Source organism: Podarcis melisellensis, assembly GCF_964234715.1.
Source record: "Podarcis melisellensis genome assembly, chromosome: 10".
Taxonomy (NCBI): Eukaryota; Metazoa; Chordata; class Lepidosauria; order Squamata; family Lacertidae; genus Podarcis; species Podarcis melisellensis.
In genome coordinates this window covers 45,034,320-45,048,579 of record NC_138542.1, presented here as the reverse complement: position 1 = coordinate 45,048,579, position 14,260 = coordinate 45,034,320, and the positions used below count along the sequence as shown (strand labels likewise).

Sequence of the window (14,260 nt, the reverse complement as noted above, 5' to 3'; positions counted from 1 at the left end):
ACCGTTGCCTCGACACCTCCCTCAATGTCAAGCACAAACAGAGAGTCGCTGACTGGGCAGATAGCCCCCTTGGCTGCCCATCTTCTTTGCTGTTGCTCAGTGGCGTAGCGTGGGGGGTGCAGGGGGGCCGTCCGCACCGAGCGCAACATCTTGGGGTTAGGGTTAGGGGGCGCAAATCCACGGGTTAGGGGGCACAAATTACTTGCCTTGCCCCGGGTGCTGACAACCCACGCTATGCCACTGCTGTTGCTACACATCAGGTAAAAAGATTGCAGTCCTGGCACAGAAGCAGATCAAGCGCTAGCATTACAAAGAGCTGGCACCCAGCGTGGCACTGCTTCCCTGCCCCCTTCCTCCCCTCCACGCTGTATGTCATCATCCCTGAGCCCCCACATTCCCTTCCCACAACAACTGACAAAACGACCGCGCATGTTGCTATGTGTGTTGTAGGAGCCATGACTCGTGACCTACAAGTGCTACATAGCCTTGGGAGGAACAACTTCGCCTCTGACAAGAGACTTAATCCTTCTTCCCCTATTGCTTCTGGGGGACGGGTGGGTGGGAGAGAGAGAGAGAGAGGCCCCTGGCAGAAAGGGCTGACAGGGAAATCAAGGGAGCGGGGAGGCACAGAAGTTGAGGGGAATGGAAAAGAGGACAGTTCACAACTGGGCTTGTAACAGAGGGAGAGAATGAAACCGGAGGAAGGGAAGCGCAATGAGAGAAAGAAGCGAAGGAGAGCAAAACAATGGAATGCACACTATGGGAGAATGCTTATGTGCGCGCGCAAGAGATGCAGATAGGAAACGCCACCAGACAACCTACAATTAATTGCCGAGTTCACTTGCTTTGCTTTAGAGATGGCAGCTGCAAAGTGAGAGGAGGCAAAGGGCTGGTCCCAGCAGGAGATGCTTAACCGCCAATACCCGCTTCCAATCTCCACCGACACCCCCCACCCCCTCCCCGCATGGCTTTGAACTTGTTTTCATCGCACATACCGCAGCAGCATTCCGGGCTGCTTTTCCTTGAGCAGTAGCAAAGTTGGAGAGGTGTCGCTTTTGAATATCCTAGCTTTTTTACAGCGTTGCGCGCCACTTGCCTTTTAATCCCTCTGCAATGTGCTGGCAAGGGGTGCAAGGGGCAGCTGCAAGCATGTGTCTGCTTGCTAGGCACCAGTGTTCATCACCCCCTCCTCAAACGCATGCACAAACACAAACGCAAAACTGCATATAAAGTTCCACAAAGTTCCACAGCCTTGCTTTAAAAACAGGGTCGCTGGGGAAAAGAAATAATATATTCTGAGGTACTGAGGTCCATTATGGACCCCCCCTCTCTTTCTTCCTCTCAACACATGAAGATATCACCAACTTTACTTTCAGCCTTTCTTCAACCAAGCATGAAGTGTACCTGCCTGCCCGGGCTAATCTTAACACCCTTATTATTCTCTTCACAGTATATCTCTCTCCCTCCCTCCCACTCTCCACATTTTATAACAACTTACATTTTCTTTTTAAATTAGCCTCTTAGGTTTCAGTCTCTTAAGTAAAATTAACAGTTCCCACTCTCAAGAAACATTCTTTGCTAAGCTTCACCTACTTGAACTTCTCATTCCCACCCATTTGTACAATTTCTTTATTATTCTCCAGAGCCATATCATTCCCTCTCTTTGTCTTCTGAGGACTTAGACAAAGAAGGTTGTATGTGTGGGGCAGAGTGAAAAGATGAGAAGAGGAAAAGATGTTGATTGACTTTGTAGTCCTCAGTGTCAGCCTCAAAGGGGGTGACAGAGCTACAGGAGGCAGTTGGACATGTTGTTTATCGAAATTCACTGCAAAGAAAAAGTCAAAAGGAGACACAGAAGGGATAAAAGACAGAGATATGGGGGGGGGTTGGGGTGTGTGTCTTACCTGGACATGGTCATCTCTGCCTGAGGGCTCTGTGATTTCTCCAGTCCCAACTTTGTAAAGATGCCTACCAGCACCATGATGGCCACCACACCACAGATGATGTATACAATCATGTTGGTCTTGTCCCGGGTGGGATTCTCGGGGGTCTCGTCCACCTGAGGTGGTGGTTGGCCTGTGTTGATCCATTCTGGCCTGTCATAATTGGTACAGCCACTTTGGTCCAGTCGCCCAGTTGTGAACTGGCAACAGAAGCGATACCCACAGGTCCCACAACAAAACTTGTAGATCCCAGAATTGCAGTTAAAGGGTGGGTCCCACTGCCCCATGACATCGTAATAACCAAGGCACCGATCGCCCCCAAGTATGGCCTCGGTGGTGGCCACAGCGCTGTCCTCCAAAGTGGGGCCAAAACTGGTGTTGCTGTTGACTTCAATTTGCGCTTCTGGCTCAGGGTTCTGGGTACTGGGATTCCCAGTCCAAACCTGTCCTGGATCCAAGAGGACTAGGCAACAGAATCCAAAAATATAACCCCGTTCCATCTGCAAACCACCCCAGCTCATCACGGAAACGGTCTCGTCTCTCTTATTCTCTGACTTCCCCAAAGGAGAAAAATCTTCTTTTGTCCAGACAGACAATCCAAAGAAGGGAATTCAAAAATTCCCAGTTAAAAGCTCAAGTAACCAGCACAAATCGCTGTCTAGCACTTCCAGCGGAGAAGAGATACTTCAGCCCCTCCTCACTAGTTTTCTCCGGCGCAAACCCCACAGTCAAAGCAAAACCCTCTAGCCCAGAGAAGGGTGTGGGATGGGTGGAAATAAAGATGGGAGTTGGAAGTTAAAAGAAGGGAGGGAGAGAGAGACGGGGATGAGGCTAAGGAGAAATATCAAAACAATGTGCAGCACTGACTAAGTGAAAAGACAACCTCACAATTTCCTGTGCGATCCCAGGAGGTGGGGAGATGTACAATTCTCCTTCTCTTTCTTCTTCTTTCGTAGCAAATATTCCTTGCTTCTAGTTTCGTCTGAGAAGCTGCGCTGTGAAATGCCACAGACTACATTCCCATCTTGGCTCGAGCAGAATCCTGGAAGCAGCCTGTCCCTTTCTCGCTTTCGCTCCCTCTTCCTCAGAGACACTGCTTTCTGGAAAAAAAAGAAATCCTTTGCACCACTGAGAAAGGGAGGGATTGTCAGGAGGGAAAGAAAGAAAAGGGGAGGGAGGGAGAGGGAGCATAGGAGGAGTGAGAGGGGTCCTTATTTCTTCCTAAAGCCAGATCCACAATTGCCTGACAGTTTCCAAAGCAGACCAGAGAAGAAGCTTCGCCAACTCCTCCAATGCGCTCCGTGTCCTCTGTGCAAAGTCCTGGCTCGCTGCCAGAGGTTGTCATTAGGCCAGAGGGGATGCAAGAGGACACCAGCAGCTCCTTATTGACCGTGTCCACAGGGCCGCCTGCACAAGTGGCATGAGGGAAACAAGCATGCTACTTGCAAGGAAGAGGAGGAAATTGGATGTGCGCTGGATTCTTTGCTCTCCTTTTTCACATGTGCAGCTCTCTGCGGAGACGTAGAGCTGCTTCTTAGCAAACACACAGAGACAGATATAACTTCAGTCTGGCAATATTACAACTGCAATGTTATGTTTGAGAGCACGACTGTGAAATGATGGTCATAGGGCATTGTTGTTGTTGCTGTTGCTGCTGTGTAAAAACAACAGCAACGACAAGAGCGACTACAGCTACTACCAGCCCCAATCTAGATATCTGTTTGAGGTCAAACATAGCTTGGGATATCTTTTAAAGACACATGCTACAGTTGGGCGGGGGGGGGGGCAAAGAGACTAATGAGGTACAGAATATGAACACTCGCAGAAAACATAGCTGTTTTCCTAATTTTCTGCCCCCCCTTCAAATCTGACAAAAGAAAGCTAAGCACAAGCTGCAGCCTGCAGAACCACTACAGTGATTGGCTGTAAGGACATTGGCTTCTGTTCTTGAAATGAGTCCCCAACCTTAGTCATTGGCTCAGCGGCTGAAGTGTCACGGAATGTTTACGAACATTCGCACGACTCATGTGTTTATTTGGTCAGCCCACAGAGTCTAGAGACAGATGGGGCACTGCACTGTTTGTGGGAAGGGTTTCGGCAGAAAAAGAGTGTAGGCAACAAGAACGAAGTGTTGGTAAGCAGACGGTGCAAAATACTACTTGTTTATGAGAGCTACGCTGAATGGTGTGCGAGAGAAGGGCGTATATGGATATGAGCAGCATGAATACATATGTGAAAGAGTGAAAGGGGAAGGGACAAAGAGAAGTTATCACATGCACACAGAGACACGCACAGCCTCCCCTCTCCATTTGTGAACTTTATGCAAGTCCCCACCTGTTTATGCGTACAGCTTTTGGGTTGACTAAATAGGAAAGCTCTGTGGCAGAGGCTGATGTTGTGACAGGAGGAGCTGCTTTTATTGATTTTTTCCCCAAAGCGTTTAGCTATGAATTTAAATTATTTCTAGGCTACTTTTCCAACTTCAAAGCAGCATTAAAGCTACTCTTTCAGATTGGGAGATGAAAATTCTAGCTCCCCTGTGCCTTTAGGGAATGATTCGAGGTGTCCAAATCTAGAAAAACATACACGGAGAAGCTCATCGTATTTCTGAAAGGGCACAGGCTAATCCTTACTCTTATTCTCTTTCAGCCGGAGAACTTTTTCCAGGACACTTGAGAGAAAAATAAACCAAGTCTGAGGAGAAATGTCCAGGGCTTTGTACTGTCATACTTATTCTGGCAAGACTGCCTATTAATTTTAGAAAGGAAGCCTTGCCTGCATACAAAATGAAGGACAAGTTAGAACCAGGAACAAAGGCTTGGGGCAAACAAGATGAAAACACTTATTCGCACAACAAATAATTAACTTACACAATTAATTGCCACAAGATGTTGTGATGGCTCTAGGAAAGGCATGCAGGACCATCAGGAGGGAGGTTCAATTACACTCCTGGCCTGTCACACTGACAGGCCCTTAGCTAGTGTTAAAATATGCAGCTAAAAATAATTCCACTTGTTTTTCATCAGTGGGAAGCTTAACTGCGAAAATGCCCCCTAAACAACCTCTTTCTCATGGAAGAGAAGCCAGATTGACTGACTGCTTACAAAATACTCACTTTAGTGGTAATATCACATTACCTTTTAACGAAAAGAAGGAACCCAGGGCAGGGAGTATGATCAGGCTGAGAAAACTGTTGGGACAGTCACTTCCCTAATCCCTAGTGTGTGTGTGTGTGTGTGTGTGTGTGTGTACCCATACCCACATACCCGGAAGGAAGAAACACAAGCCATTAGCTCATGAAGGAGCCATGGCTTGCCCTCTGTTCTATATTTTTCATTGATTGCTTTCACTGTTCAAAACCGCAAATTGCCTTGGGCCCCTTCCGACAAAGGCGGCTTATGAAAATTCATTGATTTCATAAAATTAGGGTTTGATAATATTTTCCGTTCTTCAAGACACTGCAGCAGGCACCATCCAACTTCCTCCCCAGGGGATAACAGAAGTCAATAACAATCAAAGGACTAGCCTAAACTGAAGTGACCGAGTGAACAAATATTCAGCACCTGGGAAGCACATTTGACAGCAAAATTTCAAATCTAAAACTGCGGCAGATTTCCTAACAAGGGAGCTGTCCAGCTTCTGAACTCCAGAGTGGCTTCTTCCTCGAGATAACCCCTTTCAGAGCCTGCTCATCAGAACCACTCGTCCTCTAAGCGATAAGATATTTTATTAAGAGTTATTTGCCTGTGGCCTTTACATGTGCAAGTTTAGGGGACTGTCTACATGGCACCATGCTTAACCTAATGTTTTCCCCCCTTTTCGAGGAAAATCTTATTTGACTGTTGAATCCAAAATTAAAGAGTTCTCTCCAGCCTTTGATTCTGATGTCTTGCTGAGAGGTGTCCTCTTTTGCCATTCCTCCTCCTTGCTTACTAGGACATACCTGTACTATTACTTGCTCCTTCCTAACCATGGTTTGTTATGGTGAACAAGGACTCTTCTTTCAGTGGTTGCAATGGTTGTGGAATCTCCTGGTGATCCCAAGAGACCTCCTATCCCTTGGACATTTGGGAGGAGCAAAAATTTGAGGAAGGTCTAAGAAGCAGCCACAGAAGTATCATAGTGCTGAGGAGATGGGCGCTTGGGGCTACAAGCTCAGGTGACTGAACAACCAGAAGGCTTCTCCAAAGACTGCTGGTATAGCTCTGTGTCCCTGACTTGCAGCTCTATTTTCCAAGTCGAATATTACACAGATATGTGGAGAGGAATGCTCAGGAGCCCCAGCAAAAAGTGATGAATTATCCATAATCTGGCAGGAGAATACGAAATCTGCTCCTCAATTCTCCACTCAGCCCGTGTTTGTGAGCAGAAAAGGGTGGGGAAGCAACAGAATTGAATCCTCACATGTTACATGGTGCAGCGTGTCTCAAGTGCTATGAACTTGGTCCTGCTCCCTCTTTTTCTACCTCTCAAGGTGTCCCCGTTTCAACCATCGACTTAATGGCAGGGGGCCACTGCTGTGCTGAGGAACACAAATCAACAACAGAAGACAACATAGCATGCCTTTGAGATACCCCTTTTTCTGGTAGCCCCCAAAATAAATAAGCACCCCCTCCTTTTCTTACATGAGATGGGGAGAAGGAGAGAAGGAATATCAGCAGAGACTGTGTTGTTACAGTCTCCACTTCCCCAAACAAGTGAGAAATTCCAAGAGCAACACAAAAGATTTTGGTTGACATAACCTTAGAGACAACCTTGGTGTCTTGGCAATATTTGCCCTGTTTGCAAGCAGAGCAAAAACAGGGAATAATATACGCCCCGCCCCCACTATGAGCTGGGGAGCTCTTGGAGTCTAGAACACCCTGAGCAGGCTGCCGCCTCCCAGTTTAAGCTAGTTAGAAATAAAAACCAGATCTCTCATTACACCCTCAATTCCAACTGTTAACAGTAGTTTTTACACATGCACACCCTTTTCAATTCATTATATATCATTTCCCAGTAAGCTTTAACCCTATTACAAGACCACCACATATGATGAAAAGAACCATCTTTCTTTTTACATTTCCAACGCTTATTTGATTTAGATTTACACATTTTTGCCAATTTACTCAGTGTTAGATACCATCAAGATATCATTTTCATATATTTTTTTCTTAGACCATAACAGGCTGTAAATTTTATATCCATATTCCACAATCGTTCCCATGCTTCCATCTCTACATTATGCCCAATATCTATTGCCCAATGTGTCATTGAGGATTTTACTTGCTCATCCTTTGTCTCCCATTCCAATAATATTTTAGACATCGAAAAGTGCTGAGTAAAAGTATGTGCGCGCGCACACACACACACTGCCAAGCGCTTATACTAAACCCCACTCCTGCAAGTGAATTGCCAATTCAGTTGAATGTCGGCAGCTGTTAAAAGGAACATTAACATTCATTTATCAAATAGTGTATTATAAGAAGTCAATATTTTAAGGCAAAACCCATCATCATAGGCCAATTCAGAAAAAGCAGATAGCAAGCTCACAACAGGGTGAAGTACAAAAGAGACAAAGAGCAGTTTGCTGTGTGCAGGAGCAGAATTCACTCTCCCTCCCCCAACACAACACAACCCCCCTGCAACCCCCGTCCCAAGAAGGGAGGCTTCCTGAGGTTCTCCTGCTCTCACCAGTGCTGTGGAGACATTGCCATGGCATTGCTGGCTTGTGCCTAGCATAGCTTTCCCTTTCTATCACAAAGAAAACAAGTTATGCCCAGAAGAGCCCTCAGTTTATACAAGTAGTCAGGGAGTAAGATTTTTCTTACATATTGCCCACATCCAGGCTTCAGAGTGACAGCAGTGTGTTTGCACGTTTCCCTGTTGTTGAGGTAGCTCTCCCTGCAAACAGAATTTTAGCATGCCAGGGTGAAGGAGTCAGCCTCACCTTCTCCTTGTATGCTGTTTGTTTATGTGCAGGGAAAGTGTGTGCATATGCAAGACAGCCCAACGTGAATTCTCCTCCTTACAACCTAAAGCTTAATGTGGTAAAGTTCTGGGGAAAGCCTAATTTCTGTTCTGATTGTGTAAACGGGCCACAAGCCCACCCTAGAGCTGCAGCAAAACAAGCCTTGGAGGAGGGCAGTTTCTTACTTGCATGGCCTGGCAAGTTTCACCCACATGCATACACAGTGTGGCCAGGCCAGGAATCAGAGGGCAAGAGAGATTTCTCCCAAAAAGTTTCTCCTCTGCCCTGGAAACTTCAGTACAAAAGAAGTCCATTTGGCTTGAACCTCTCTGACTGGAGAAAGTTGAGTAGCTGTCCTTCAACCCTGGGGACTCCAGCTCAGAAGTCCCAGTGCTAATGTTGCAGCCAATGACTGAGACAGCAGCTCAGGCCCTCCAAACAAAGAGGCTCAGCTTATGGGATGGCGGTGATGGATGGAGCCACCCAGATGGTGCTGCAACTATATTTAAGGCTCAGTCTGGTTTTGCTTGCTGTTGAAGCAACATTATTGGATGCTTCTGCCTGAGCGTGCCATATGGAGCTATCTAGGATGCTACTGCTTTGCCAGGGCCCCTCCAGACAAGGTTGTTGTTTTTTGGCGGTGGGGGGTATAATCTGCAGCCTGTTGGTTAATGCAATAAAAGTACATTATTGATGGGTTTATACTGAACTGTCCACACATCATGGTGTAATGCTAGTTGTTCTGCGATGCCTCCAAATGCCACCTGGAGGGGCACCCTTGTGCTATAGCACAACAAAAGCAGAAGAACACACCTCCAGTGAAACATTTGTGGTATGGAAAGTTTGCAGGATTTTAGCAGGAAATGATAGGGCATGCACCTATTGCAAACCAAGCAGTGTCACTGCCCTGAAACTTTTACAGATGGCAATGGTCTTGAAAGCAGAATTGCATGTAACCACCCCAATAAATGATGGTAAATGCTCAACTGAAAGGATGTCAGGAGATGCCCTTTTGCATGTAACAACCCAATAAATGCCCTTTCATGGTCTCTGCTTTGCCAGACTTGCTTTGGGTAAACCCTGGACTATCACTATTTGTGGAAGGGAATCAATCGCACACCACAAATTTAGGTTTGTGCAATTGAAGTGGATTAAAGTGTTCTGTCACCCTAGTGTAACAAAGACTTTTTGCAGTTAGGAAAGTGATGGGAAATGCCCTGAAATCTGGGATGGAAAGGCAATTAATACGAAGACAGGTAAATACCCTGCTAACAAATCAGGATGAATGCTCACTTTGTTTTATGACAGCTCCATAAACAAATCAGAATTAAGGCTCAACTAGAGACCAGAAATTATCTAACAACTACAAAAACTTGGGGTGAGGGAATCAGGATGAATGTTGAATAAACAAATCAACTGAAGGGGCCCTTTACTGGAACATGATTCTTGCCTTGCTTGCTTGTGCCTTGTTTGCTGTACAAGAACCACCTGTCTGGTTCATGGCTTATGGCAGAAATCACCTTTCCCTTGTAGGTGTCTCACATTACATTGTTTTTTATTTTAATCTACCTTTTTTAAAAAACAAAATGCGTGAGTTATCTCTTTGTTCAAAGTCACCTTAGGCAACATACAACAGTGAAACCCAGCGGTCCAATTTAAACAATGCAATCATTAAATCTTGCTTGCTGTATTATTATAGAAGCACAGGACACAGCTGGAAGACTCAAGACTTTGTGAACTGCACCATTATTTCTAACCAGGAAGCGAAGACAATTTCCCCTAATTTAAATTTAACCTGCCCCTGCTCCCCTATACCTCACACCAGTTTATAGCTGAATATACTTAGGGGACAAATTCTGAAAGCTAAATTTAAAGCTAGCCCCATCCAAAATGTATTATCATTTCCTTTTTAATGATAATGGTGAGTTCCACTCTCTCCATCTACTGCAGAAGGACCTTTCTAACTGCTTGCATGTCATGCTAAGCTAAACCATGGCTTAGCAAGAATGTGCTGGCTCCCAGGGAGGGAGATTGCAGCTGCTGAGTTTTTCTGGCCAGTGAGGCACGGCAGCTAAACCAAGGTTTGCCATATTCGTGTCTTCTGAACCCAGCATCATGGTTAAGGTTTCTCCTCCTTAGCTACAATTTGTAGTCAATGTTTGTCCTATGGTTACAGGTTGTGATTAAGGAGAAGAGACCTTAACCACCATTCTGGGTTTGGATGGATGCCGTACTAAACCATCCTAAGCTGCTATCCTACACTGCCCAAAAGAAACCTGGGGAGCAGCAAAGTTTGGGCAAGCTCCTTTCTAGGATCCAGAACAACTGCATGGTCATGATAAGCCATGTGGTGGCATATCCAGGTGTGTAAATCTGGCTAGTATCTCTCTTGAGTGATACATGTTTCCACTGATTGCTGTGTATCTGAAGACGTGTGCATGCACACGAAAGCTCATACCAAGAACTAACTTAGTTGGTCTTTAAGGTGCTACTGGAAGGATTTTGTTTTGTTTTGACTGATTGCTTAGCTCAGCCTTTCTCAACCTGTGGGCCCCCAAATGTTGTTGAACTACAACTCCCATCACCCCTAGCTAGCAAGGTCAGAGCTCAGGGGTGATGGGAATTGTAGTCCAACATCTGGGGAACCACAGGTTGAGAACTGCTGGCTTAGCTATATATCTCAACATTTGATTTTACTCTCTGATCCTCTAAGACTAGCACATGGATAGATGCTCTTGTTGTCCTTTATAGAAAATGAATAGAATACTCAGCAGCAGAGTGACAGCCATCCAGGGCAAACAATTACCAGGCTGTGTACATTTTCAAGCAGCAGTCACTACATCTGGCCTGTATTGAATTGATGATTCTGTGTTTTACTACAAAGATTAAGATCTGAGAGACCTGAAATGCAAAATTAAGCACCTTTTCTGGGAGAACAGATTCAAGTCTGCAATACTTCCGTGCCACAAGAAAGCAGCCCCAGTGGAATCATAAAAATTGCTCTGGATTTACATCACTGTGTGTCAGATCAGAATTCTGCTTCAGTAGCCACCTCAACTAACACTGGAAATGTAGGACCACATCTTGCCTGCAGATACATCTCTCTGCAGCTCCACAGTTGGAATTTATTGTGCTGATTCCAGAAGGCAGAATGTGACTTGCTGCGCACTGACTTAATCTTTAATGGCACAATCAGAATCCTAAATATTTCAAAGGTGCCACATACACAAGGCAGGAGAGGACCAGGGACATTCTGGTGTTAAGCAGGACACCATTTGCGGGGGAAGCAAACCCAGAGGGCTACCTTCTCATTCACTGATCACACACACACATACACACACACACACACACACACACACACACACACCCTTTTATAGTCACTGGAGAAGGATGGGAATTTGTGAGGTCTGAACACACAGGCAGATGAATGCAAATGGGTTCACAGTTTTGGGCAGTGACCTTTATGCTCATGCTGCAGTGGCACACCAGCACCTAAGGGTGAGTTGCAGAAGCACGGCTCTTCCTCACACCACTCTCACTGGTTGGAACAGTATCCTGGTGTTCAAATGCCAGCAAACGGATTGTTGCAACCCAGCTTTTGCTTATGAATGCTAGTTAAATCAGTATTCATTTCTTCTTTCTCTCTTTCTTTCTTTCTTTCTTTCTTTCTTTCTTTCTTTCTTTCTTTCTTTCTTTCTTTCTTTCTAGCTTTATTACAAAAGAATACTGTTGGCACAAATAGAAGACCACCCGTCACAGAATATATTTCCATAAAATGGCATAACAACAGAATAAAAACAAAATGCAACTATACTATAACTGAAATGCAGTATACATTATGTACCAATAAAGAGGCATAAAACAGGTAAGTGAAATGAACAATCCAGTTGAGGCTGGATAGCTCAGTTGGCAGAGCACGAGATTCATAATCTCAGGGTCCTGGGTTTGAGCCCCATGTGGTGTGAAGGATTCCTGCTTTGCAAGGGGTTAGACTAGATGACCCTCATGTCCCCTTCCAACTCTACAATTCTATGATTCTAAGTGTCACGTAAGACAGATACAGACAAGGCTCTAAGTTGAAGACTAAGTAAAATATATCCATGTTAAGAATAACTAATAGGCTCTGAGTTGGGTTTTTTTTGGCAGATGATCCATACTGTATAGATAAAGAGGAAAGGGGGGGGGGTTACGTTACCCATATCGTTTTATATGCTGGTATGAGAGATTGTACATTCTTGTCTTCTATTTGCTATCCACTCTTCCTCCTGTCCCACTGCTTCCCCCCAGGGAAAAGCACTTTTTAGCGCTCAATCAGAGCAAACAGCAATGAGGGTTTTCTCTGGATTGACGCTTGCTCTGATTTAGCATTAAAGAGTGGATTTCCCCCGAGAAAGGAGTGGGGCAAAGGAAAAATCTCTTGGGCCCATGTCTAGAAAGCAGAAAAGATCTTGGATCTTTCTAGCCATGGGACATGTGAAGTGTAGATGGACCCTGGGCCTGGTATTTGGGGTGCTAGATAATCCCACCCCCCCAAAAGGCATCGTGGAGTCAAATAAACTCTGGACATAATTTTATAGTATCAAACACATTCTAATGTCTGTCGAAAGCAGCACGACAGAGGCCAATGTTTTGCTCTATTGCCTCATATGAAGTGGATGCTCATGTCTGCCATTCCATTCTGCTCTGAGTCCCTCCAGATCTGGTTGAACCTTGTACATTTAGGATTTGGTTAAAAACATTATCACTGGCTCAGGGTGCTGTTCAGAAGTCTTTAAAGTCCTCTGACAATGCAGGGTGTTCTGAGACACTTAGTGCTCCAGGGCAAAGTATTTAACAGAGGTTTTAATTACAAATATTGCCAGCTTGCAGCTGATGGGAGGGTGTGTACTTTCCATAGATCAGAAAAGGGGAGGAATTCATCGCTTCCCCCGATCAGTTGATTTAAGGCACGGATTCATCAGCCCATTTTCCCCAAAGAGAAAATGTTTCCCACCTATTCTAAGCCTAGGTTTATACCAGGAAGTCTATTTAACATATGCATAGGAATCAAACAAAAGGGACGTGGGTGGCGCTGTGGGTTAAATCACAGAGCCTAGGGCTTGCCAATCGGAAGGTCGCGGTTTGAATCCCCGCGACGGGGTGAGCTCCCGTTGATCGGTCCCTGCTTCTGCCAACCTAGCAGTTCGAAAGCACGTCAAAGTGCAAGTAGATAAATAGGTACTGCTCCAGCGGGAAAGTAAACGGCGTTTCTGTGCGCTGCTCTGGTTCGCCAGAAGCAGCTTAGTCATGCTGGCCACATGACCTGGAAGCTATACGCTGACCTGGAAGCTATACACCCTCGGCCAATAAAGCGAGATGAATGCCACAACCCCAGTCATCCGCAACTGGACCTAACGGTCAGGGGTCCCTTTACCCTTTACCTTTTAGGAATAAAACCCCTATTTTTGTGCCAACTGCTTCCACATCCCACGAATTCTTGTCACAGTCAGCTAATTTATAGCACATTTAACTCTGACCATTCACTCGACAGAGCAAGAGAATAAGATCTGAAGGCAGCTCACAGGGGAGCGGCTGGAGCCAATGGTGACTGGCTGCCAGCACATTACCTTTATGATACATTTCCACACCAGGAAAAGCAAAGCCACCTTCTGTAGTTAGCAGAAGCGGAGACCTTGGGAAAGCTTTGTGTGTGTATATGTGTTTGTATTTTGTGCCTTGTATGGAGAACCTGGCTGCACTATGCCTTTAGAGCAGGCACAGGCAAACTTGGCCCTCCAGATGTTTTGGGACTACAACTCCCATAACCCCAACTAACAGGACCAGTGATCAGGGATGGTGTGAATTGTGGTCTCAAAACATCTGGAGGGCCGAGTTTGCCTATGCCTGTTTTAGAGCATGTTTAAAGCACTTCCCCCGCCCCCCAATCCTGGGAATTGTAGTTTGTTAAGGGTGCTGGTAAATGTAACTCCATGAGGAGCAAACTACAGTTCCCAGGATTCTTTGCAGAGTGCATATGTGCTGTCAGTGTATGGTGTATATACAGCCCTGGTATTCTCATATGTGTGCAAAAATTCTCACACAGTTGGCAACTCTGATCTCTATGGGGCTGCCACGGCCCTGCAGAAAACGTGGCATGTTTCTGGAGGGTCGCTCCATGTGAAGTCATACACCCACTGGGACCTCCTGCCATTTGGGAGCTTCTGGCCTGGGGTCCCTGTTACTCCACTCTTGCCTTCTCTGCTTGCATCCTTAAAAAAAAAAAGCTGAGCAAACCAGTACTTTCAATTAAGCAATAAGGAGAAATGCCACTCACCGTCTCTTTAAATTCTACTTATCTGCATAGCAAGGCAAGGCAGAAGAAAACTCT

At 45.6% G+C, this 14,260-nt stretch overlaps 1 protein-coding gene across 1 annotated transcript in view; it reads right to left on the bottom strand.

Annotated features, from left to right (window-relative positions):
• Nucleotides 1-3,717, bottom strand: part of SHISA8 (shisa family member 8) — a 31,937-nt gene extending 28,220 nt beyond the window's left edge. The window contains exon 1 of the mRNA XM_081928689.1: nt 1,905-3,717. Coding sequence (XP_081784815.1) covers nt 1,905-2,464 — 560 coding nt within the window. The 5' untranslated portion in view covers nt 2,465-3,717. The remainder of the gene's footprint in view (nt 1-1,904) is intronic.
• Nucleotides 3,718-14,260: the final 10,543 nt, after the last annotated feature.